General features: G+C 43.1%; 3 protein-coding genes across 3 annotated transcripts; 2 read left to right on the forward strand and 1 right to left on the reverse strand.

The window, feature by feature from the left end:
* The first annotated feature begins 4,680 nt into the window (after window positions 1-4,680).
* On the forward strand, window positions 4,681-11,359 carry LOC102711228 (probable RNA-binding protein ARP1). Its single transcript, XM_006647861.2, has 6 exons — window positions 4,681-5,380; window positions 5,485-5,614; window positions 7,479-7,602; window positions 10,145-10,190; window positions 10,600-10,876; window positions 11,020-11,359. Exons 1-6 carry the CDS (start codon window positions 5,135-5,137, stop codon window positions 11,112-11,114), a joined length of 918 nt encoding a protein of 305 aa, XP_006647924.1. The 5' UTR covers window positions 4,681-5,134; the 3' UTR covers window positions 11,115-11,359.
* Window positions 11,360-13,202: 1,843 nt separating this feature from the next.
* On the reverse strand, window positions 13,203-17,311 carry LOC102709908 (7-deoxyloganetin glucosyltransferase-like). The gene is made up of 2 exons (XM_006648999.3): window positions 16,577-17,311; window positions 13,203-14,356 (listed from the first exon to the last, which is right to left on the reverse strand). The coding sequence occupies exons 1-2, from the start codon at window positions 17,088-17,090 to the stop codon at window positions 13,416-13,418; spliced, it is 1,455 nt and encodes a 484-aa protein (XP_006649062.1). The 5' UTR covers window positions 17,091-17,311; the 3' UTR covers window positions 13,203-13,415.
* Window positions 17,312-23,173: 5,862 nt separating this feature from the next.
* On the forward strand, window positions 23,174-25,479 carry LOC102711503 (7-deoxyloganetin glucosyltransferase-like). Its single transcript, XM_006647862.3, has 2 exons — window positions 23,174-23,739; window positions 23,900-25,479. Exons 1-2 carry the CDS (start codon window positions 23,223-23,225, stop codon window positions 24,835-24,837), a joined length of 1,455 nt encoding a protein of 484 aa, XP_006647925.1. The 5' UTR covers window positions 23,174-23,222; the 3' UTR covers window positions 24,838-25,479.
* The last annotated feature ends 940 nt before the right edge of the window (window positions 25,480-26,419 follow it).

Consider the following 26,419-nt stretch of genomic DNA (forward strand, 5'->3'; position numbering starts at 1 on the left):
TAGCGGGCAACCATGCACACAGCACCGTGGCGACGTGTCAGTTCATCATGGGGGCGATGGGAAGGGGAGCCTCCCGAGCATTTGCAACACCAGAAGCTATGTGAGGACTCTAAGGAAGTGGGGAGGTGGCTTGGCGATGAGCCGATAACATATTGAGTTCAGAGGAACTCAACTGAAAGGGTAAGTCATCCCCGATGGAGTTAACGGGCTGCTGCCACCAAGGACCACTTCTTCAACTCAATGAGGACGAAGACAATTCTGTCGAGGAAATAAGGGGAGCTCGTGTGTTGTTGAAGTGAAAAAGGGCGATGGGGCTGAGCTCAAGGAAGAGAGGAGCTCGAGATAGTAAATGTCAAAGTTAATAACGATGCGCTTAGCTCTAGCCTAAAGGTGGCGCCCATACGAGCTTGGTGGAGAAAAAGGAGGAAAGTGGGAGAGGAAAAATAGAGATGATGGAGTGGGACCCACATATTTGTGGGTCTAACTACATTTTATTTTTAATTATGTGACTGGTATATGATTTGCACTAAATATTGTCACGGGACATGATTTGCACTGGTTTTATAAGAGTTGAAAGACGCCCATAACCGATTTTGTAGTTAACTGACGTGAATGAAAATAGGCCCATTGTTGGGGATCTAAATTGGACCTTTTCCTTTTACGGTGTAGGCTGGTTGGGCCCAGTACAATGGTGTCGGCTGGTAGCCTAATGGACCAAATTACCTTTGAGCCCATGTAGCCTTCCTTGCAGGACAGTTCCTGCTTCTGCAATCTGCAGGTGCTACTGCAATCGGCATTCAGTAATCACTAATCAGCACTCAGCGGCATGAATTTGGAGTTTGGAAACATCAGAAATTGCTCCTGCAGCGGAACGCCGTACTGCATCAGCAGCTTATTTGTCTGCATATATTGCACGCCTGATAACTGCCTACGGGCCAGCTTCAACTTGCAGCAGCACGCAGGGCCTGCAACATTACACGACGAGTGATCAAGGCACTCTGCCGGTCAAAAACATTTTTTTTTCACAGTCCCGTGCCGTACATAGACAACTCTCTCGTCCAGCTCTGGAGTAAATAACAAGATCCACGGCATTGTTGAGCAAGATCGAGCACGTCCTCCCAAAATTAAAACCCTGTCGAAAATCGAGCACCGGCTCGGTGTCCCCTCCACACAACCACCAGCAGAAATCCTCTGTTGCATGCTGCTGGTACAAAATCTGCTGGATATGACAAGGAGCAAAGGAGCAGGAATTCGTCGACATTCACGGACAAGCAGATTATGGCAGAACGAACCGGATTTTGTCCGGAACATATCTGACGTTTTTGCCAGCTATGTCTTTTGAGAAATTGCCGGGAAGCAAGCGGACGGAGACACACACTGCAAACTCCTTGTGCTGGTTTGAAAGGGGCAGCCGCTAATAATCAAAATCGTCCGCGCGGGAGTTGGCAAGAACCGCCCTGTTGCGCGAAAGGGACGCCGGGTTGCACAGGAGAAGAAGAGAACGATCCAAGCAAGCCAGCAAAATTAACCAATCACAGGGTCGTTCTTGCAAGACATTCCCTGCATGCCCGGCCAGCCAGCCAGCCAGCTAAGATTATTCAGTGATGATACCGGAGAGAGCAGAGGAGGACACGATACGTTTGTTGTAATCCAACAAAACCTGAGATGGATTGCTGCTGGATCTTTGTCACTTACGTCTCTTTGGGCCTCTCTCTCTCCCTCATGGTTTTCGATGAGATTTTTTCATCTCCTTGTTGCTTGTTATTAAAGAAAGAAAACCCAGGGTTAGTGCTACTCACAAGGAGAGATTTGGTAGGGCTCATGATTGATGGTGACCGGTTAGGCGGTTAGCTCCATTGTTAATGGCTGACGAAGGGAGAAAACAATAGATATGCTTATGGCTGGAAACCCACGGCTGAATTGGCAACCGGTGCGGGCTCTCCATCCATGTTGCTATTTTGCAAATCCTATCCATCTGGTTTGCTTAGAGGACAGGTTGGTAATTCGCGGAATGGGCTGGCATATCCATCTGTTCCTATCAATCTCTTTGCATATTTTGATGTATGCGTCTGCATCTTCTGCGGCCAAAGGGGTTGAGTGCCCTCCTCTCTCTCGCTTTCTGGGTTGGTGATTCCGTTACTGCAGCGACTGATGCAATGTCGATCGAGGAATCTTCCATCAGTAATCAGTTGAGTTTATTCAAAAGGCTAAGCGGCTGTTTGGATCTAGGGACATTTTTAGTCTTTTGTCACATCGGATATTTAGACGTTAATTATGAGTATTAAATATAGACGGATAACAAAACTAATTACATAAATAAAGATTATTTCATTAGACAAATTTTTTAAGCATAATTAATATACGATTAGCAAATGTCTACTGTAGCATCACATTCGTTAATCATAGACTAATTAGGTTCAATAGATTCGTCTCACGAAATAGTCCAGAGTATAGGATGAGTTTTATTAATAATCTATATTTAATATTTTTAATTAGTGTACTAACATTTGATGTGATATGGACTTAAAAAAGGTTTTTGGGCAAAAAAACAGGCACTAAATGACATGTCTAGCTTGTAGTAGCTCACAAGGAAAGATTATTGCTACCGAACCTGGTAATTCGTATCTATGTTTTTCTGATCGTCAGGTTCCGTACTTGTTTCAAAACTAATACGTAGTATAATTTGAACATCAGAACCGATCATAATAAGGTCTTACTGTAATTATTCAGAGCAAGGTTAATTTAATTATCTCTGAGATTAGAGGATGATATCTACATACATATGACTAAATTGGAAGAGGGGAATAGCCCAACTGACCGGCATATGCTACCATTCTCGATGTTAGATTTTTTTTTTAAAAAAAAACAGCACTTCTCAATCTTTCGAGTCAAAACTTCATATACACATCGAGAAACGAATAACAAAGTTGACTGTGATAGTAATGCTGTGTTGAAACCGCTCACCAATACTACTATAAAGTTACTGGCCGTGTGTGTTTTACGGAGTACTACATATCTACATTGACATGGTTATTGCCTTTTTGTTAAATCATATGAAAATGTAAACAAAACTAATGTCTAACCGTACGCACATGATTGTGGCTCACACGGTGATGAACTGGTGACTATATATTGTACATGCCGCAATTGATCACCGTATTATTCAAAGAGGTCAAGGCGAATATGGTCCCGGAGTGCTTTGTAGGCCAGCATCAAGCTTCGTCAACTGAAGGTTATGCTGCCACGCCAGAATGCAGCGTTGCTGACGTGGCGCCGATGACCCAGCAACCTTGCGGATTACCCAACAGCTACACTTAATTGTTCCTCTCGCCAATACAACGACGCTTTAAGGTCAACTCTAAAGTATCCCCTGTTCTTACACGAAATTGTCAACTCATGCATTCTTCCCAGTTCAGAGTAGTACTCTACGTCCCTACCCACGTATATTGCTTCTTCTGCAGTTAGTATTGGTGTCTAATTTATAATATCCATGCAGGTTGTTAAACAAAATCATACTTTTTTTCTGGAGAAACGAATTAAATTAGCTTTTCACTCAATCTTATCGAAATAAATGGTACGCACGCGACAACATAAGTCGGCCATGGTCGTACGAAAACGCTCTTAATTAAATGGAGCGGCATGCTGTATGAACTAATGACGACGGTGATGGGCAGTGGAGACACGCCTAGGCCGACTCAACGATGCTACGCGGGGTTTCCGTCTGTTTCAGGCTAGAGCTGACGACACCCTGCATATCCTGAGTTCCTGACCGTACTACTGTGACTAAGGTCTCTTTTAGTTCTTAAAAAAATTTCTCAAAAACAACACATCGAATTTTTAGACATTTAAATGGAACATTAAATATAGATGAATCAAAAAACTAATTGCACAGTTGTGGAAGAAAACTTGAGACGAATCTTTTGAGCCTAATTAGTCTATGATTAGTCATAAGTGTTACAGTAACCAATATATGCTAATGGTGGCTTAATTAGGCTCAAAAAATTCGTCTCGCGGTTTCCAGCCGAGCCGTAAAATTCGTTTCTTCATTCGTGTCCGAAAACTCCTTCCGACATCCAGTCAAACATTCGATGTGACCATTTTTCCAAAAAAAATTTGCATCTAAACACCTCCTCAGAGCGATGCCAAATTGTGAATGCTGCTTCGAGGTCGACGTCAATTTGCTAGAGAGAAACCCATGCAAAAGAACCGCATTTACATTTTCTTAATGCAGTTGATCAAAATGAATCAATCCAGGTTCTTCCTTTTTCCTTCTTGACACGACGGTGACACAGTTCCCTTCGGATGAGAGTCACGCGGGCAAGAGGAGAGGCAAATCCACAAACAACCGCAACCGCGCCCGCCAACCACCAACTCCATCTTGCTCGCGCGCGCAGGCGTACGCGCTACTACGCAGCCGATCGAGTTCGAGTGCCACGCGCCTTTGATTAACGCGCGTGTTGGGCTGGGCTCGGCTCCCGCCTGCGAGGGCGACAGGCCGGAGCGGAGGACGCCCACACACACACAAGTGGGCGCGGCGCGTAGGAGAAGGTGGCACCGTGGCAGCACAGGCACAGCAAGCAGCTCACGGCCTCTTTGAGAGAACACAACACATGAAGGGAGACAGAGACGCAGAGAGATGCAAAGAGAAGAGATAGAGAGAGAGAAAAAAAAGGGAGGGAGTACAAGGAGGCAACAGGGGCCTGCAAAGCTAGTAGTATTATAGTAGTCGATTGGAAGCTAGACTAGAAAGGGTGACGCAGCTGTCATCCCACACCCGAAACCCTCTCTTCCAGCGCATAACCCCCCCTGTCCATCCCTCTCCTCCTCCGAGTCTCCTTCGCCTCTCCTCTTAACAAATCCCTCCTCCACCTCCTCCACCTTCCCAGCCTGAGGTGGGGAGAGGTTATGGAAGAAGAGCACTACTTGGAAACCGAGGAGGTCGGAGCACACACGGTAGGCCGGTTGCTCCTGTGCAAGGCGGTGAGCTGGGTCGTGATCGACCCAGCCGCGCAATAAGCCTCGAGATATATATAAAGGAGAAGGCGCGATCAGATAAAATGGTTTGATCCTCATAGGAGTATTCGAGATTTCTGTGCGCGAGAGGAAGCAAGCGGCAGCCGGGGTGTGTTTTTTGATGGCTGCGGCGTCGTCCTCGGCTGGTGGATCGTCGCCGGCGGCGCACGCGACGGCGGGCGGCGGCGGGATACCGAACCACCGGACGCGGTTCGGCGACACCACGCTTACCAAGGTGTTCGTAGGGGGGCTCGCGTGGGAGACGCCGTCCAAGGGGCTCCACGATCACTTTCAGCGATATGGTGAAATTCTCGAGGCCGTCGTCATCGCCGATCGCGAGACCGGCCGGTCCAAGGGCTACGGATTCGTACGTTCCCCTCTCTCTTTCTCGTCGGTCGACAACGGGATGATCGCCAGCCGCGCGCCGTGCACGCCCCTAATTGATCGATCGATCTACTTTCCACAACGCAGGTGACGTTCCGGGACCCGGAGTCCGCGCAGGAGGCGGTGCTGAACCCGAACCCGACGATCGGCGGGCGGCGCGCGAACTGCAACATTGCCTCCCAGGGGCCGCCGCGGCCATCGTCGTCGCCGTCGCGAGGTGAGCAACCCGAAGGAACCCGAACCAAATCAATGCCGTCTTTCCGTTACTTGCCAGAACAAGGCACGCGCATGTGCATGGCAGCAAATAACTGGGCCATGATTAGCGGTAAACCAGTTTCCCGCACGCAATCAAACCGGATAAGCTTGATTAGGGCACTCCGCCAATTTTTTTACCCCATCCTTTTTTTCCCCTCTTCGTCGTCCTCCTTGCGTGCGCTGCTTTGGTGGGTCGTGTTGGCATGGCAGATGGGTGGGGCCCAGGTCCAGCTCGCCAAAAGCCTAAAACACTGGGCGCCAGCACACAGCAAGGAGGACGACGACTAACGACGAGTACTGCGTCTGCATTGGGAGAGGTGGCAGGATCAGACATCACATTACCATAGCGCTCATGGCTGCGCTAGCTACCTGTGTGCTTGGCCAGCCTGGCCTCGCAGCAGTTACTACTAGTTTACTACCCCTAATTATCTGCTGCATTTGCTGCTCCACGTACCCGCCGTAGCACTTGCTGATTAATTAGATTAGCACGATCTTGTTAGATTTGCGGTTATAGATGGTTGATGAGTGGGGATGAACTTTCTGTTCTATGCATAACTCAATATTATTTTTTGTGTTGCTTATTGGGAGAGAATTTGGGTGGTTTGACTGAAGAATGTGGTGGCAATATGTTTAATCGTTCCAGCGAGAATGAGGTGTAAAGCAATAGGGATATTGCAGCTGGAGAATCAGGAACCCGGCCGCTGCCTTCTTTTCTTTTCTGGTGAAAATCGGTGCCGGGCACTAGAAAAATGCTTCATCGCATATACTACTCTTTCGCAGTCTTTGACCAGTAGGTGCTAGCACAGTTTCATTCCATATTGTGGCTATTCCGCATCGGATGTGGAAGGGCCAGTATCCTCTTGTTTCTTCAGCTTCACTTTCACTTCAATTTTGTGTTCATTCATAGGGAGGGAGAGATAGTACACATGCATCATTTGAGTTTATTGCAGTGCATCACGCACGCAAGCATGCCCTCATTGTCTTAGGCCACTGTGCGTGCGATGAAAACATGCATATATTTTCCTTTCAAGAAAAGAAAAGAGAACATGCATGCATGCATATACCGCTGCGGTCGTCTATCTTTCATTTTGTGACTTTGGTGTGCTTTTCGTAAAAGAAATTGTATAAGGGGTTACTTGATGATTGTATTGGTCTTTTGAGTCTTTTCTCCTTTTGTATGCTACAACAATTGGGCCATCATACTATGTTTACAAAAGAAAAAATGTTGTTTAGTGCATTACAGCGCAACAGTGCCTAAATGGAGTTGGTTGTAGTGCTCGCTACTCGCTAGCTAAAAACAGTCTTAGACTTGTTTGGCGGTGTGCTAATCTATAAAAAATTCTATGAATTATTCGCCATTCTCCTTCTAAAAAAAGAAGAAAAATGCTGACTAGATGGTGTCCGCATATGCTGAGAAACTGTTAAATTCAATGAATTCTTTGCCATTCAGCCATTCTAATTCTAAAAATAGAAAAAAAATGCTGACTAACTGATGGTGTGCTACTATGCTGAGAAACTGTTTTTTTTTAAGGTTAAGTCGTCCATATAGTAACATTTTCAGAGGAATCGCAACTCAGTATATTATTAGCATGAATCATAGTCAAACCCGGTCAAGGTAGGGGGCACGTGGTGACACTCTCTGCACAGCCCATACAACTGTTTTGTAACCCTTGCCCTACTGGCTACTGGACGTCATACATACATCTACTGCCTCTGTACAGTTCATTTATTTTTCTTGTGTCATAATAATGCCATCGTGTGTGTTGTTTTCTCTTCAGCCTACAAAATGCCATATTGTCATGCCTAAATCATTTCTCTCTCTGCAGGGCGGGCCCCACGTGGGTCCCATTTTCCGGATCAACCACACATTGGCCCACATCCTTACATGGGCGGCCGGATGCCGCCGCAGCAGATGACGGCCCCACCTCAACCAATGTACTACCACCCTCAGTGAGTACTGCCCCGAGTTTATTTTTCGGGTTTTTCTTTAATCATTCGTTTTATTTAAAAAAATTATATAAAAGTTTAGAAAAATTAGTTACGTATAAAGAAATATTCATATTTTATCATCTAGTAATAATAAAAAAATTAATCGTAAAATTTTTTTAAAAAAGATAAATGGTCAAACGTTGGACATGAAAAAACGAAAAATAAAATTATTATGAGACAGAGGCAGAGGCAGTAGTTGAGTACCAAGCCTTCTCCTCTTTCTGTCCTTTAAAAAGCACCTGATGCAGCGCGACTCAGAGCCCACGATCACGATAATGCATGGATGATACGTACAACCATCACTAGTAGGAGTACGCAGTAGTAGTATATTGCACCGTCGTCATCGTGGGATCCGAGCCACGCTGCAGATTAACCTGAACCGATCGACTACTGTGCGACAGCAGCTAGCACTAGCTACATGTCCATATCAGCACCATGTCATTTTCTCTTGGGAGTTTGCAACGTGTTTGCTTCTTAGAGTCTAGCTGTAAATTGCCATTGCAATATTGCAGTCTAGAGAATGATAAGTTGTTTAGGTAGTGAGGGTTCCGCGTCATTGGTGATTGAAACTAGTGGTTCAGGGTGACCGGAGACGTATGCCGTTTTACGATGTTGAGTTAGACCAGACCGTGTTGCCTTTCTAGTCCAAAGTGATCGATGGCTTGCTTAGAGCAAGTATAATAGCATGTTATAAACCAGTTAAATACTGAGGTGAAGAAGAGATAGAAGAGGAGAGAGGAGAAGCGAACTATAAGCTTATGCACTAGAACTAAGAAAATCTGGGAAAGAGACAAGTGAGCTTTGTATAATTATAAACAACTAACTACTATCTGAATGAGCTAAAAAAACTACAATGATTTTTATAGCCAACAAGACACACTCATATAGCCCACTCATATAGTGGTTAGCTCTTCATCTTTGATGCAAGACACATATGTCTTTCTTCTAGAGTTTCTTGGTTCTTATGTTTGAGCTGACTATAACCTTATAGTTCGTTTTTCCTCTCTCTCCGTCTCTTTTTTTCCATATCAGCATTTAGTCGGCTTATAACCTGCTATTATACTTGCTCCTAGAGGTTAATAAACGGGTGGAGTAGTAGATAAGGAAGTTGTTGCTGCTAATGCACGGAGATTGGAGATGCTGATCTTTTATTGTACTACTAGCTACTGCGTCATTTTCACGGCCGTGACAGTGTGCGAGGTCCCATTCCTTTCGTGGCAGCAGCTTTCCGTTTTTCGTTTTCCTTAATTGGGCAGAAGGGTTCAGTTGCCAAGGAGCACAGCGGGCCCACGTGTCTCCATTCCCACTCCTGTTGGGCCCTGCGTGATGGCCCATTAAACCTGGGCCGATGGGAGGGAGACAGCAGCTCAGCAATGGCCAATGGGCATTCAATTCTGGTGGTCCCCCCCCCCACAATCTTTCTTCCTCTCTCTGTAAGACCACCGTGTGGTGTTGCCTTCACTGCAAACACACTATGCACTTTGTTGGTTTTCTGCAGAGTTAAATGCCTGCATTCAGATCTGATGCCACTTGGCTGCTGCTATTGCAATTTGCTGCTTTTCTGTTATTTGTTTCTTTATAGCCGTGGACCACTACAGATAGTTGAAACATGACTACAGGAGGGGCATGGCATGTACGGAACTTGGTTATATACTCCTACTAGTAGTATTTTGCTAAGAACAACCGCTGGAAAGTGATTGATTTGTTTCTGCATTTCTGACGTGCGAATTAAAACTAGGTGATCTGAGAGTTATACTCTTGATCTTGATTTTTATGAAAAAAAAGCTAACGATGTTACGATTGTTTGTGGATATCGTTACATATTTTTTTTAAAAAAAACAGGGGCCAGTTTTGTTTTTGCCAATGACTATATTTTTCTCGAGACCGACTCCGGTACATATTACCTATAGTATAATTTAATCCAGACCGCTGATCTAATTTTGTTGCATGGTTGTGATTAAATTATATTACTAACGATTTTAGGTGTAGTAGAATTCTGAGAGAGCAATATCGTCTTTTTTACTGTGATAGTAAGTGGGCCTTGTTAGGCTTTTTTTAATCCATGCATAATGTGATTAAAAAATAATAAATACAAATCTAATATTAATCAAAGTACGAAAATACCCTTTTAAATCAATGAATGAGATTAGTTCTACTGGCACTGGCAGTATTATACTACAAGTAATATGCACCGAAGCGTTGTCCATTTTTCTTTGATGGGGATTATGATTTAGCCAGCTAATTGATTTTTATGTCCTTAAAAGTTGTATAACAAATGAATAAACTGCTACTACTGATAAAACTGGAAGTACAAGAAAAGGGAAAAGTTTGTTTGAAATGGTCCTAGTTTTAGCTAGACTTATATTTAGTGCAGGAGATAAGTTTGGGCTTTACAGCCAGGATCCGGTAGATATGTCTCCAAGAGACAATGATGGGTCTCATGTTCAGCTCAATCCCTCTCAATCTTTTACAACGCACTAAAGAATTATGCAAACTTTTGCAGGTACTGGTACCCATCTGATTATTCATACCAGCATCCATACCAACAGGCAAGCATCCCATTAATCTCCTTGTTCATTGTCACTTCCATCATATGCGATTGTTTCTTGCTACATGCATCTCCAATAATCTGGTAACTGTACACAAATAAGAGATAAGTTGTTAGTGCCTATGGTCTGAAACTCTGAATTCACAACATCATAGCATGGACCTAAAAAGCATACATATATCTTATTTTGGACTCTGATGTTTAGTATTTAGAATTGACTATCTACTCTCTCTTTTTTACTAGAACCCACGGTAGTAAGTAGTAACAGACATCTGCATTATGTGTGTGTGTGTCTGTCTTATTTTCGCATCTAGCATTATATACTGGAAATATCCTTTTGTCTGAACCATCTTATTTTTCATCTGGCAATATATACTGAGACCATCCAATGTTTGAAAACTCCTGAGCAGGCCGTGTACAATTCACAAGTGTTGCCGCATTACTACCCTCAGCTGTATGGTCCAAATTCTCCTTCAACGCCATCATACCAGCTCATGGGGTATATGCCGGGTGGTCCGGGTCCAAGGACTGGCTACTCCCCGATGCAGCAAGCTGCACGGCCGCCTTTCGTTCAGCAGCCTACAGCGCAGTTTGAGGGTTCTTTCCCTCCAGGGCCTTCACTCCCACCAAATTTCAGACTTCAGTTACCGCCTCATGCAGTCTCGAGGCAACCAGATGATACAGCAGGCATGTCATTAATAGCCGGTCATTCAACGATTCAAATAGCTATTTTGTTCATTGTTAAGACCAAAAACAAAGTGATGCATTAACGTTCAATTACATTGGTGTTTTCACAAATTTATCCCTGACTACCGCTGAATATGTTGCAGGTGCTCAATCAGCTCCGCCAGTCTCTGCGAGTGCAGCCCCAACTCCAACAACCACAGACAACCAGGAAGCATCAAAGACTGTAGGACCAAATTAAGATCAAAACACCTCGAACTGACTTGGTGAACTGAAAATTCTTTCGAAATGATTTAAGATGTCAGCCCACATGGTGGTCTGTAACACAATTTCAAGCACTCATTTCTTGACTGAAAAAAGCACCAAAGATTTGTTCTTTCATTATTTCTTTTTCTTTTTCCAGTTTTCTCAATGCATTTCTTTGGTGGATCAATTGTATGGCCCAACTCAGCTTCACAAAAAAAAACTGTAATTTTTCGCAATCTCTTCCGGCTCCTGCTGTTTTCTCGTAGAGATTTGCTCTGGTTTATCAAAAAGCACCTCGAAATACTAAATTTTACGTAGAAAACAGTGATACCTTTCCAATAATGACAAAATTGCTCTAGAGTCAATAATGTGGATTGTCATGTTTATTATATTCCAATAGTTGATTGTGTGACAGAGAAAAAAAAGATACACAAAGGACACCTGTATTACTCTGACCGGACAATACGTCGCTACCACGTATGGAATAACTTATACGGAGTTTTTGGCTAAAGTCCAAGAAGTTCGCAACGAAAGAAAACGGCGGTGTGTTCCATGCTCTGATGGATAAGCCCAGATCAATGGGGTGATATTTTGGTGCGAAAAAACAAACGGTATATTTATAAATAAAAATATTTTTATGAATAAAACTTTTATATACATATTCTTTATATTCTTTATGATCTAAACGCTAAGGTATGATTAGTAAAACTCTAAAACCAACAACAAATTTAGGGCCAAAAATTTAAAATTTAACTCATAAACATAAAACATAAACAGAAAGACAAAGAGGTGGGTGAACAACCAATCACTGCTCCATCATGGAATCTTCCCGGTTGATAGCAGCCGGGGTGGAAATTGGAGCATTCACGGTGCAAGCCACTCGTTTAAAGTGATCTTGCACTAACATAAGATAAGGCTGCGAGACCAAAATTTATTTTTCTTATATTGCATAGTAGTTTAAAGAGTGCTTCAATTTTGTATTTCAGCAGCTAGCACTTTTTATTTTGATCCACACATTTTGTTAATTCACGTAGGAACCTAAAATTTTACACTAAACCCCCTCAGATCAAGAAATAAATATAAAATAATTCCCTGCACCGCTTGTCACTCTCGCTGCATCCCGATGTCCAGTTGCCACTGCTCTAATTTTGTTCGTCATCGTTGCCTTCTCATGTCCCTTCTCTTCTCTGGTGGATCACCGTGCCGACTTCTAGCTCTCTCAAGTCAGGAAGAGGAAAAGGGTGGCAACACATATCGAGACCATAGTCATAGACACCCTTATGGTTCCACTCACCAGATCCACTCGACCATGTCATAGACGGGTTAAAGTATTGCACTGGTGGTCATGGTACAGACTCCCTGCTTCAAATCCGGCAGCGGTCGTAGAGGTCCCTGCTGGCTATTGCTTTAGATTCAGATCCTTCATTTTCTCTCATCTTGTCCTTCTTCGTCAGTAGTGGTCGCGCTTCATAGCAACACGGACTGAGGTAACTTCGACAGTGACGATAGATTCGAAGATGAGCTTGGTGGATCGGGCTATCTTTTTTATGTTGATGACTTAATCACTAGGTCAAGGTGCAAGGTTGGGACACATGCTTGTGCAACATGGCTCCTAGGCCGACTCCTTTTGCACAATTTGACCTGAGGCTCCAATTCCCTCAAGGAGGAGCATAGATCTGTACCGAAGCGCAAATATAGACGTCCAGTTGGCGTTGTGGCTCGACGAACTAAAACCACTCATCACCATAGGAGCACTCTGAATAACTTTGAAAAGAGAGGTTTGTGCATGCACATCTGCATCGGATGTTGCCATTCAACTGGTCGACGAAACGGTCACTCTTGGAGTACACGGGGGATCATCATTGATACCTAACTTTGTGTTTTTACTGGGGGAGTGGCTGAGATCAGGTTAATGAATTGGAGCACTACAGCACGGCGGCCAACCCTAAAGAACTTATCTAACATCATGGTTGTTGGTGACTTGGAGGTGATTGTTTGACTTTTTGAAGAAAAAAGTCAAACGACATAAACGAAAAATTATTTATAAATAAAATTTTATATACATGTTTTTAGTGATCTAAATCTAAGATTGAAGAATAGACTATAATAAAAAAACTTTAAATCAACTCTAAATTTAATGTTAAAAATTTAAATTTCGACGAACAGAAACATAAAGATTGGTGTGGTTATTTGTAAGCGAAGCTGAATTCATGAGGCCGTAAAACGTCTCCGGACTCATATCTGTATCCTCCCGACGTTCCTAATTCGATTTCTGTGAGATGAACAGGACGGAAAGTCACCTTGCAGCATCACTTCCAGAAAGCAAGAATTCGATCAAACGTTCCAGGTTTTTGCTGGAAGACCCTCTTTCCTCCGTCGCCTCCTTGGCTTTCTCCTTCCACATCATGGCGTTCACTCGCATGACCTTGCCTCTCTCGCCCTCCATCGCCTCGCGCACGAGCCGCGCCACCTCCGTTCTGCTCACGTTGCCGTCGATCTCCATACCGATCCCCCACTTGTCACACACGTAATGGCAGTTCGTCGGCTGCTCGGCGAAGAACGGCCAGCAGATCATCGGGACGCCGGCGCATATGCTCTCCAGCGTCGAGTTCCACCCGCAGTGCGTCAGGAACAGGCCGACCGACGGGTGGGACAGGACGAGCTCTTGCGGGCACCAGCTCGCCAGAACACCCGTCTCTTTGGTCTCCCCGGCGAACTCATCCGGCAGCATGGCCTTCTCGCCGGCTGACACGAGGTCAGGCCTGATGACCCACAGGAACGGCCGGCCGCAGCTCGCTAGGCCCCAGGCGAACTCAGCGAGGTGAGCCGGCGACATGACGGTGATGCTGCCGAAGTTGACGTACACGACGGAGCCTGGCTGCTGTGCGTCCAGCCACCGGAGGCACCTCGTGTCCTCCTTCCAGAGGTTCCCGCCGATCGCGCCCACCTCGCCGGCCACGGCCTTGGCGAACGCCGGGAGCGGGCCGACGGTGTACACCCGCGGGAACTCGCTGCGCAGCGCGTCGACGACGTCCTGCTCGAGCGCGTCGTACGTGTTGAGGATGAGACCGCGGGCCTTGCGCGCGTTTTGCGCCTCACCGCCGTCGAAGTTGAGCATGACGTCGTCCGGGTCGGTCGTTCTGATGAAGCTTGGCACGTCCCTGAGACGGATGCCTTGCATTCCTGGGATCCAGTCGATCGAAGTGTCCAGGTATCCGTTCGTCAGGTCACACTGATCTGAGAAACGTGCAGAAATAAAGTCAAGTAGTCAAATTGCTAGTTTTTTATAAGTTGAACTAGCATGGTGGACAGCGCAGACTACGCGGCTAACTTCGTTATGAAATTTCTTATATAATATCTAAATATAGTTTTAAACTCAGATCTAATTTAGATCAAACTTTTACATTTGAAGCTCCACACAAAGTAAGACCGTGGTTCTTTTTATATTATCTTAATAACATATTAGTAACATAATAGATGTAAGAATAATACTACAACTGACTAAAAAAATCTGATTTTTCCCTTTTCTTACCTAATTTCAAAAAAATATTATCTTTTTTATCTATTATTTTGTTTCGATGGCTCGATAAAAAACACGATTTTCTTCCTTTCCTTGTCCGATGAAAAAATCATTATCTTTTCTTTTTTTTTCCCAAAAAATCACGTTCTTTTTTCTATTAAAAACTCCTTATGCGATCAAAATATCATTACATTTTCTTTTTCTTCTCTTATTTTCTTTCTATTAGTGTGGGATTTTCTAGCCCTAAGAGTAAACGTAGTGCGTGTAGACCTGATCTTTTATTTTTATTTTTTATAGAAACACAATGATGAGATGTCACATGTAAATAAACCTGATGTATCCGATCAAATTAACGTGCACGTGAATAAGCCTGATCTGTCCGATCAAATTGACATACCCGTGCAAATATTTTGATCTTCTTTCCATTTTTTTCTGATTGATCTTTTTTCTCTCTCTTATTTTTCTTCAATTAATCTCATAATTTCTACCTCATAAGGGACAATGTGGGTGCTCTTTTTTATATTACTTTATATATATTGTTCGTGAGAATTTCTAGTACGATGGCCCACGCATACTGCACGGGCTAGCATTGTTATAAATTTTATCTATATAGAGTCATTTATCTCGATAGTAATTACTTTTAAATTGTTAATTCGGATATTAGTTTTTTTAGTCATATTTTTACATGGAATCCCATTTTACTTGTGCATTAACTCTTTTATGCATAATATTTAATTTGTAATTCAAATTTATATACTTCTAAATTGTATTTGTATTTTGACTCTTTCTCTTAATTTTTTCCTATTTTTAACCAAAATTTTAGACCTTTCTAAATTGTATGTATAGATAGACTCGTCTCTCGATATCAATTATCTTAAAATTGTTAATTCAAGATTTGGATTTTTCTAAACTTTATCGACTCTTTTATTATTTTCCTTATTTTTAATCAATCGGTCAAATTAAAAAATCTTTTCTTTTTTTCTCTTATTTTTCTTTGATTTTCCTTGTCCGATTAGAAAAACCCGTTATTTCCCCTTTTTTCAGCCTGATTCCTATTAACGCGGATATCGTTTCGGATTGACCAAAATTTTAGATTTTCTAAATTATATTTATAGATAGACTCTTCCCGCAATATCAATTATTTTCAATTTTTTAATTTAAGATTTGGATTCTTCTAAACTTTATTACACATGGACTCTTTTTTTTTCCTTATTTTTCATCGGTCTGTGAAATTTAAATATATCTTTTTTTCTCTTTTTTCCTTTGATTTTCCTTGTCTGATTAAAAGTCCGTTATTTTTTCTTTTTTCAGTCCAATTCCTATTAACGTAGATATCGTTTCCTACCATTTCTATATTCACCAAGTCTGATCCAATTAATGTGTGATTTGCTGTGGCTGCTAGTGGGCTCCACCTCCTAGAGCCCACTTAACGATCTCATTGCATGCACTAACGATCTCCAGTTGGAGAGTCCCGATTTTCTTTGATTCTTTTCCAATTGCTTGTCCGATTGATTTTTTTATTTTATTTTTCTTCGATTAATCTTAGAATTTCTAGCCCGCGAGGAGCAACGTGGAGGCTCCTTTTTCCATTATTATATATATATAATAGATTGGTCAAATCGTTGTCATAATTATTTTTGTTATTTTTGCTATGACTTATATAAATTAAATTTAAACTTATATGTTTGTGAAGAGGTATAACTTATATTAATATTTCTTATCTAATTCTTTCATATTTTTATGACTATTTAGATGACATATATGGACATCAACCCATGTACTAAAAAACTGATTTCCTACTTACTAACCAATACGAGTAACAGTCAAAGAAAGAGTGTCTAAATTACTAATTAATCTTGCGATCAATATTTCTTCTGGTATGAGCGTAATTAGGCGAAAATCTCAGCTGCATCAAGCGTCAGAAAAAAAATGTGCACCTTTAAGTGGTACATAGCCTCGTCTGATGAGCTCGGCGAAGTGGAGGTAACCCATGAAGCCGCAAGCGCTCGTAGTCCAGAACACCACGGCGAGGATGCCCATCTCCTCGGCGACTCTCTGCGCGAAGCTCATCACGCCATCGGCTATGACGCAGCTCACCGGCGGCGACCCGGGCGTGCTGTTCAGCCTCACCAGCAGCTCCCTGAACGGCTCGGCGCTATGCTTGGTAGTGGACACGCAGAGCGCGGCGATGTCCTGCGTGACGTCGTCGTTGCCGGACTCCGGCAGGCCGTCCGGCACGGCCTCGAAACGGAAGCCCGGGGCACCAGCCAGCGCGCCCGGCCCGCGGGAGCGGAGCAGGCGGCGGCGGTTGTACTCGGAGTTGACGTAGGTCACGCGAAACCCCCTGGCGTGCAGCGCCTTGGCGAGGTGCAGCATGGGCGTGATGTGGCCCTGCACCGGCTGCGGGATGAGCACCGCGTGCGGCTGCCTCGTCTGGGACTGGGAGCTCATCGTCGTGTTCGTCCGTTCGCCGGCCCCGGGCGTGCTCCGGCGATCGACGGCCGCTGGCAGGTGGTCCTTGACGCGCGCTGTTCTTGGAGGTGCGCTAGACCAAATTGTGATAAGGTGGGTGTGCGCCTATCTGATTTCAGAAAGCGAGCAGTGGCGCGTGATTGTTTATGCCGGCGTAGTGGACACTTGCGTGGAGAAGGTTGATGGCCGGCGTCTTGGAATTGGGCTATCTTACCGAATAAAATAAGCGTAAATGGCTATACCACCTTGATAAAGCCGGCTAAACTAGAAGAATATTTCCTCCGTCCAAAAATAACATCGTTTTAAGTTTATTAATACAATATTTTAACTTTTGTTTTATTTAAAATTTTTTATTAATATTTTTATTCTTACTAGAGTATAAAACATGAATACAACTTTATACGTGACTAATTTTGACTAATTTTTATAATTTTTTCTACAAATTTTTTAAATAAAATAAATAGTCAAATGTTTAATAAAAAACGAAAAATAAAGTTATTATGATACAGACGATGACCACCTGTCACCGAGACGGCTGACGCGGTGACGCCACAGCAACGAGATGATAGAGGCCGTGAGGAAGAGGGTGCAAGCCGCCATGCGTCTTTTCTTCCTTTTCTTCTTTAACCATAAATCCAAATTATTTTTACCCGATCAGATCAGAGCAGAGTCCCTTCTTCTCATCCTCTCTTTTCTTGGAGAACAGAGCCCGGAGCTTTGATGCCTAGGAAGAAGGGCCATTTGAATCATAGAAATAAAAGAAATAGAGGATTAAAAAAAATATAGAATTCTAACCAGAATATATGTGTAAAACAGAGGATTACAAAACATAAGAAAAACGTAGGAATGACCGTTTGATTAGACCACAGAAAAAACACATGAATTTGAGGAGGGATAAAGACACAAAGGATTTTTTTTCCAAGAGGTTCTACCTCTTGCTAAATTTCCTCTAAAACTTGTATGTAAAGAGGTATTCCATAAGAATTTCATAAGATTTATTCTTTTGATTCAAAAGTCTTTATAGAAAAAATCCTTATAAGAATGAAATTCTTTAAAATTTTTATAATTTTTTTTTAATCAAAGAGGCCGAAAAGACCGAAAAATCCCAGAGTCTGGACTTCGGAGACAGCCCACCCCAAAATACATCCAGCTTCGCACGATGGCCGCGCAGCACCGCAACCCGTAGCGGACGAACATGAGTGACGTGTGCAGTGAGCACCGCTACGCTACTTGCGTTTTCCTGGTCGTGACTACTGTAGCTTACTGGCATGGTGGCATGGCGTCGTTGGCGTCTTTGGCTTTGACCTTCACACTTGCTTTCGCCGGTCAAAGGGTTAGCCAGCCGGAATCATCTGCCCCTGACCCACAAAATCCGGAAGCCATTGGCTTCCTCATTTTCTTTCTTCTCCACTCACCTGTCTGGCTGCCTCGTGAATAATATAACTGTAATAGTGTTGACTAAACTGTAAAAATATTTCCTATGGTTCTCCAACAACAAATTTCAAATCCAATGAACTGTACTTTTTTATTACAGCTCTCTGTTTTTCTAACAAATTATATCTAAAAACATAAAGGCAATCATCAAGATTTAAAAATTACTACTAGATAAAAATAATTAGGATTTAAATGTGAAATGGTAAGAATTTATTTATCAAGAAACACACACAACACAATATTCGTAATAATATATAGTTAGAAAAAATAACAATAAAACATGTATACCGTAAGTGTTGTTGCTCAATTTCGTTACATTGAGTCACAGTCCAAAGTACGGGATGATTAAGATTTGAGATACTGGCACCGGAGAAATGGAGAGAGAGAAAAGGGAGATAAATCCAAGCCATGTGTGTGAGGATGTGAGTATCTTTCTTCAGCAATTTTACGGTACTTATAAGATAATAGGAGGTACCACTTTTTTATGTACAGTAATTTTAGTACCTCTTGATACCTTAATTACTAGTAGGTTTAAATTTTACATTAAAATTTTGGTACCTTTTGATACCTAATCAGATTGCTCATCTTTCTTATATTCGCCCCGTCACTCAATGATATAGTTGTGGAAAGGAGAAAATTTTCATCCTTTTTAAGTTATAAAGTTATAGTCTTGTGATAAAATTAAAGTTAATCTGTAGTTTTATAATACTAAAACTTAAATCTATACGTTTTTTACCATCCTTGAAAAGTACCTGAAGGTACTAAAATTTTTAGTGTAAAATACAAAATTTTACACTGAAAAATGCAATATTGTTTCAAGAATGTAAGAAAAGCTCTAAATCTATAGTTTTGTGGAAAAAAATAGTATTAAATCTTACTTTTGTAATACGCATCCTTAAAATATGTAGTTTTATGATAGTTTGGTTATACTGCATATTAAATTTACTGTTAAATACGCGTGAACAAATGTGCTAGTAGTGAAGTGTGCTCAATCATCGTTTTATAGACAATCAAACACATAGTACTTTGACAAGTTGTGGCGTAGCCATTCAATTCTCAGTTGCGGCGGCAGGAATAGAAACAAAGATCGGTCCAACCCCGTCACGTTCATCCGGGCATTCCATCCGTGTAGTACCGTAATTCGTTGATATTGCGTGCTCGATAACCCATTCACCGAGAATTTGGATACCTGAGAGTGCACCATCCCCTGACCGCGAGCTACCGGTGCTTCTGGAGTTCTGGGTCTGCGTCTGAAAGCCAATTAATCTCTAGTTCCGTCGTTCATCAAGATGGGAACGGAGCTGCAGAAGTTGACATGGATCAATGATCGATTTGTACGCGTCTATCCGAGGGGAGAATGCATGGTGCACACTACACTGTACGTAGTCAAACTGCAGCCACCGCATGTTGCAGAGAGGCCAACTCCTTAGCCGGAGAATTGACATGTATGCACCTTTCAAGGGTGATGGAATCGGGGAATCTGTATGCAGCAGCCCGGTTTACAACTGGGGGCTTGGAGCGCGATTTGCTGATGGGATTATGCTAGAAATCAAACATGTACTTGGCTGCCAATCAGCCAATTAGTGAATGCAACTGCGGCAGAATAGCGATATTTAACTGTGCTTTGCCTGATTAGAGCAAACAGGTTTGTCTTACTATCGCTCTACCTCCACGTGGTCATTCCATATCGCTCTACCTCCACATGATCCTTCCAATGGAGACACGTCAGCTGATGAGTATCATCAGTACATCCGCGGGAAGAAATGGACCCTCTCCCCTGTACACAAAATGACAATACAGCTATTATTGTCGTAGCATCTCTATAAGTACTAAGGCACAGTTTGGCAGGGATATTAGCCGGAGTTTATAATAGCTAGCACGAAAACAGAATAAGCCATTATTAGTAAACTGCTACAATAAATTAATTTATTTGGGCTTTTAAAGAAAATTATATAAAAAATTCACGAAACAGGTTGCTTAGCTATTCAGGAACGTGCTATTAGAAAACAAGGAGCCGGTTTTAGCCAAAATATGTGATAAACCTAAAACCTATCACTCCCTCCAGATAAACAAGTCTTCTAAATCTATTTTGTCTATGATTTTCTATTAAAATATATCCACAATAATTTTTTGTTTTTTAAAAGTACTTTTATAACCCATTTATATATGTCATCTTAGTATTTTTAAAACTAAATATTTTAAATATTATTAATAGTTCAAGTTTTAAAAGTTTAACCATACCCTTATTCACAAACAACAAGAAATTTGTAATTAGAGGGAGTAGTGTTTTTGTGAATATCCTTTTCCATGGAACTCCGATCACTTTATTTTAGAGATTTCTAATTATTTTTACACGGAATGTGCAGGTATACGCACCACGCATACACATGTGTTTAATCTTGAAACTCATGTCTAAAATGGACAAAGACCAATGACAAACCGTAACCTCACTAAGTTTCTATTGGAAGTGCACAAAAGAAGTTTGAGTAAAACTTAGAAGGTTTATTGTTATATATGTATCAGCTGAGTGATATTTTTGTAACCATGGTTCAATTCATAGGATTTTCAAAATATAAGAAAATAAAAGAAATACAAAAATAGGATAGAAATACACGTACAAAACAAAGAATTAGAAAACATATAAAATTTTTGCTATGGCATGAGCTAGCCAAAAGATTGAAAAGAAATGGGTTGAAGTGCATTATTTGTTCATGTGTATTCCATTCAAAATGGTCTTATATAGTTTTCCTTTGCTGAATTCTTTTGAAATGGATGTCAGTATAGTTTCCATTTATTGAATATTCATATATACTTTTTCTTAAAACTCCTTTGAACTAAACATGCGGTAAGGGTTATCACATCTTTGAGATTTGTTCTACCTCATTCTAGATTTTGACTAACGGCCAAACGAAAAGTGATCGAAACTTTAACTATTCTCAGTCATCTGATGGGTACATACTGTGAGAGTGAGTTTGCTGTTTGGTTGTACATAAAAGATTACGAGTGAAGGTGCCAAAAATATCAACCCTATGTTCAATTATCAAATCTCGCGTATGGCGTATCTGGAATGGGGATGGGCAACGCAACAGGCCAATGATCTGCCCATGACTTTTGCTGGCATGCCTCGCGTATCTGGATAGCCCAGAGAATTATATCCTTCTTTCTCTTTTCCCCCGCATATCGGGGCTCCGGGTTTATCAATCAGCTAATCGTTTTTTAAAGGTTTAACCTGCCTACCCCAGGTCGGCATGGGTGCTTCGACGGCAGCTTTGACTGCATACCATGCATTGACAAGCTGTAGTGGCCAAGCTAGTGCGCGCAGATCTTGGAACAGTTTAGAGACACGTGCGTTACTAGCCATGTCCAGATTGAGAGAGCAGTGAATTATCACAAACAACATCATGGCCAATGCTCCGAAGTTTACTGCTACTCCTACTCCCGATTTTGTCTGCACGACTTTACTTCTTCGAGGTAACCTGAATTCCCGATAGAGCACGAATTCACGAGAGGGTCGTAAGAAAGCACCGGTACGTCACGGTAGGCTAGCAACGTGAATGGAAAATTAGTTTTAATCCAAGGAACATTTTATTATTTTTACATGTCATTTAAATAGATATAAAAAATTAAAAAAAATAAAAAATAAATTAGTAAACGATATATCACCTCACAAATATATTTAACATTCTATCTGACTGGTAAAAAATAGTAAACGGCAAATAAGAGAACGATGCGATACCCTAAGTTCCTAACTAGATTTTAAAAGAGTTTCAGGCGTCAATGGACCTAACCTTGCCAAGCGCATGCATTGGCAATCGCCATTATTGTACACGAATGAGGCGCGCACGCAGAGGACATGCCCGGTGCAACTCCCTTCGCACCGGCGCCAACCGCGCATGCGCCGCTTGCGGCTTGCAAGCGTACATACACGGCTACACCAGAGCTGGCGCGTAGGATATCCTGCATGGCTGCTAGCAGCTAGTGGGCCATAGGGGCTGCTACCGCGCGCAGGCCCATCAACACACGGCAGATCCGTATCAATGTAGTACTTTAGTAGTAATAAACAAACTCAGGATCTCCATCCAAGCCAAATCAAAATATTAGGCCCATTTCATTCGAAGGAAATTCATAGTAATTTTAGATAATTTCATTTATATAGGAATTTTTTCTACAAAGTCTTTTAAATTAAAGGAATAAACCCTATAAAATTTTTATAAAATGCCTCTTTCCATATAAGTTTTAGAGGAAATTTAACAAGAGGCAGAATCTCATGGAAAAAAATCCTTTGAGTCTTTATCTTTCTTTAAATTCATGTGTTTTAACTGTGGTCCAATCAAACGACCATTCTCAAGTTTTTTATATGTTTTATAATTCTATGTTTTATACTTATATTCTTATCAGAATTTTCTATTTCCCCGTTTTTCTCATTCTTGTGATTCAAATGAGCCCTTAACCTCTTGATATGTTCATACCACAATATACTTCTATCTTTTCGACGAGCGAGAGAGAATTGACTTTTTCATGCCACACCCACATGTACTGTCTGCCAATTGCCCCGTAGATCTAGCAGCTGCCGTTTCTGCTATAAATATGAGCTTTTCCATCGCCCATGCCACATAACTCAACTCACCAACACGATCACTCCAGCGAGACGCCAGGAAAGACCGGGAGAGAGGAGAGATGGGTTCTCTGGGATCAGCCGAGAAGCCGCACGCCGTGTGCATACCGTACCCGGCGCAGGGGCACATCACGCCGATGCTCAACGTGGCGAAGCTGCTCCACGCCCGCGGCTTCGACGTCACGTTCGTGAACACGGAGTACAACCACGCCCGCCTCGTCCGGACGCGCGGCGAGGCCGCGGTGGCCGGCATCCCGGGCTTCCGCTTCGCCACCATCCCCGACGGCCTGCCGCCGTCGGACGACGACGACGTCACGCAGGACATCCCCTCGCTGTGCCGCTCCACCAAGGAGACCTGCCTCGGTCCTTTCCGCCGCCTCCTCGCCCAGCTCAACGACCCCGCCACGGGCCACCCGCCCGTCACCTGCGTCGTCTCCGACGTCGTCATGGGGTTCTCCATGGACGCCGCCAAGGAGCTCGGCCTCCCTTACGTCCAGCTCTGGACAGCCAGCTCCATCAGTTATCTTGCATACCGCCACTACCGCCTCCTTATGGAACGAGGCCTTGCCCCACTCAAAGGTGAGTACAATTTTCCCGCGCTGCGTGAACCATTTCTGCTCGGTACGTGTCAGTTACGTTGCATACATGCATCTACTACCTTCTCTCTGAGTGCGCGACACACGGACACGGACACAGTAACAGAACAGCTTACACATCTGGTTTGTCTTTGCATGCACAGATGCCAAGCAGCTGACGAACGGATACCTCGACACGCCGGTGGAAAACGTGCCGGGGCTGAGGAACATGAGGATCAGGGACTTCCCGAGCTTCATACTCACCACAAACCCGGAGGAGTACATGGTAGGCTACGTCATCGAAGAGACGGAGCGCTGCAAGGGTGCATCGGCCGTCATCGTCAACACCTTCGGCGACCTCGAGGGCGAGGCGGTTGCGGCCATGGAGGTGCTCGGGTTGCCAAAGGTGTACACGCTCGGGCCGCTGCAGCTGGTGGCGCGCGAGGACCCGCCCACGGCGCGCTCGTCCATCAGGCTTAGCCTGTGGAAGGAGCAGGAGGAGTGCCTGCAGTGGCTCGACGGCAAGGCGGCCGGCTCCGTCGTGTACGTCAACTTCGGCAGCATCACCGTCATGACCAACGAGCAGCTGGTGGAGTTCGCGTGGGGGCTGGCGAACAGCTGCAGGCAGTTCCTGTGGATCATCCGGCGCGACCTCGTCAAGGGCGACACGGCCGTGCTGCCGCCGGAGTTCCTGGCTGAGACGGCGGGGCGCGGACTGATGGCGTCCTGGTGCCCGCAGCAGGAGGTGCTGAACCACCCAGGCGTGGGCGCGTTCCTGACGCACAGTGGCTGGAACTCGACGCTGGAGAGCTTGGCCGGCGGCGTGCCCGTCATCATCTGGCCCTTCTTCGCCGACCAGCAGATCAACTGCCGGTACCAGTGCAACGAGTGGGGCGTCGGCATGGAGATAGACAGCAACGTCAGGCGCGACGCCGTCGCGGGCCTCATCGGTGAGCTCATGGACGGGGAGAAGGGGAAGGAGATGCGGAGGAAGGCAGAGGAGTGGAGGGAGAAGGCGGTCAGGGCGGCTAAGCCCGGCGGCTCGTCTCACCGCAACTTCGACGAGCTCGTCCGCCATGTGCTCCTTGCCAAAGATCAGTAGCTCGTATAATTTCCTGTGTGCATCTATCGTTGTCATATTGTTATTTCGTCCAATAGTCTTTGCAATTGCGAGAGTGATAAGCCATAAGTGATCGGTGTTGTATCGCGTATTTGTGGCTACTGCCACTCTGCCAGCTGGCTAAAAGGATGGTGCAGAATAAATTTGTTGCAACTACACGATCGAGTCTATGGAATTCCTGAGTCAATAGGAGTAGATTTATCAACTGGAGGGACCAGATGAGGGCCAAGAATCTTCAGACCAGGGAAATGACTTTATTTCGGGTTTTGTTAAAAAATCGATTTACATTTTTTGTTGACCATGTTTGTTCGTATAAAGATGCAAAGGGGTGCTACTGCTAAACCAAATAACAAATGGAATCTGGAACACTAGGCATGTTTGGCGTCCAGGAAGCTAGATATTATAGTGAAAGCAATGCCAATGCTAGTGGACAACCATGAAGGCGAAAAAGGAAAGATGTGCAAATGTCATTTGTAGTTGCCATGTCTGATCATTTACATGTGTCAAGCTGGATGTAATAAACATGGAGTTGTTTTTTTCCCTTTATATGTAATGCTGGATGTAAAATGTAACTTCTTAACCCATTTGTATTAATGTAAATGACAGCAAGTTCGCATGTGCTCCCGTGAGAATATTACACAATTGAGTCATATCTACTACTGAAATAAGGATTGTCAGACACTTTACTACATCCTGATAAATACAACTGTGTAAAGAATCTACTACTCATGTAGATGGTTTCATCAATGACAAAATGTTCATGACATGGTTCCTTTAAACAGAAATCTGAAAAATTGCGTAATCTGAAATCAAAGGTTAAATCTGGATGTAAATTCTAGAATTCTGGAGGCTAATCATACTCAAAAAATATAGTTGATCATTCAGTGCTACACAGTGCACACAAAATGTTAAGTACATGGATACTAAAAAAATCCATCCACAAAAACCTACTTATTGGTGGCAGCAATTGCTACTCATCGAAATACAACTTTCTAGCCAGCGAGAGCAATGTAAAATCTTGCTGGACTTCAAGTAAAAGACTTGTATATCTGCCTGGGATTAAAGGAGCAACCATGGTGGAAGAATGCTCATGAACATCATCATTTGCAACCATAGTCAAAGACTGTCCATGCACATCAGCATCATTTACATCTCTAACTGTTGTTGCATTATTTGGATCCTCTCCTGTAAGTCAGATATATAAGATATATGATATGAATAAAATGAGATTAACTATAGAAACAAAGCGTGAGAAAAGAAAAAGAACATGCTAGAATGGGTAGGATCACCACCTTTCTTCTTAGTGCTTCTTTTATTTCCTTTCTTGTTTTCAACTACATCTTTTGATCTTCTAGTCTTTGGTCCTTTTATTACCCGAGGAACTCTAAACGATATTATGCCATTACTTGTATCTTTGATATCGTTATTTGAATTTAGAGAAAACTCACAAATTTTTCTTGTATCTTGCTTAGAGAATTTTCTGCTTCCAACTCCAAGTTATTTATGGCTTTCTCCAAATCATCAAGAAGATCTTTCGACACTGAACACTTCAACGCAACAGATG

Source organism: Oryza brachyantha, chromosome 2 (genome assembly GCF_000231095.2).
Source record: "Oryza brachyantha chromosome 2, ObraRS2, whole genome shotgun sequence".
NCBI lineage: Eukaryota > Viridiplantae > Streptophyta > Magnoliopsida > Poales > Poaceae > Oryza > Oryza brachyantha.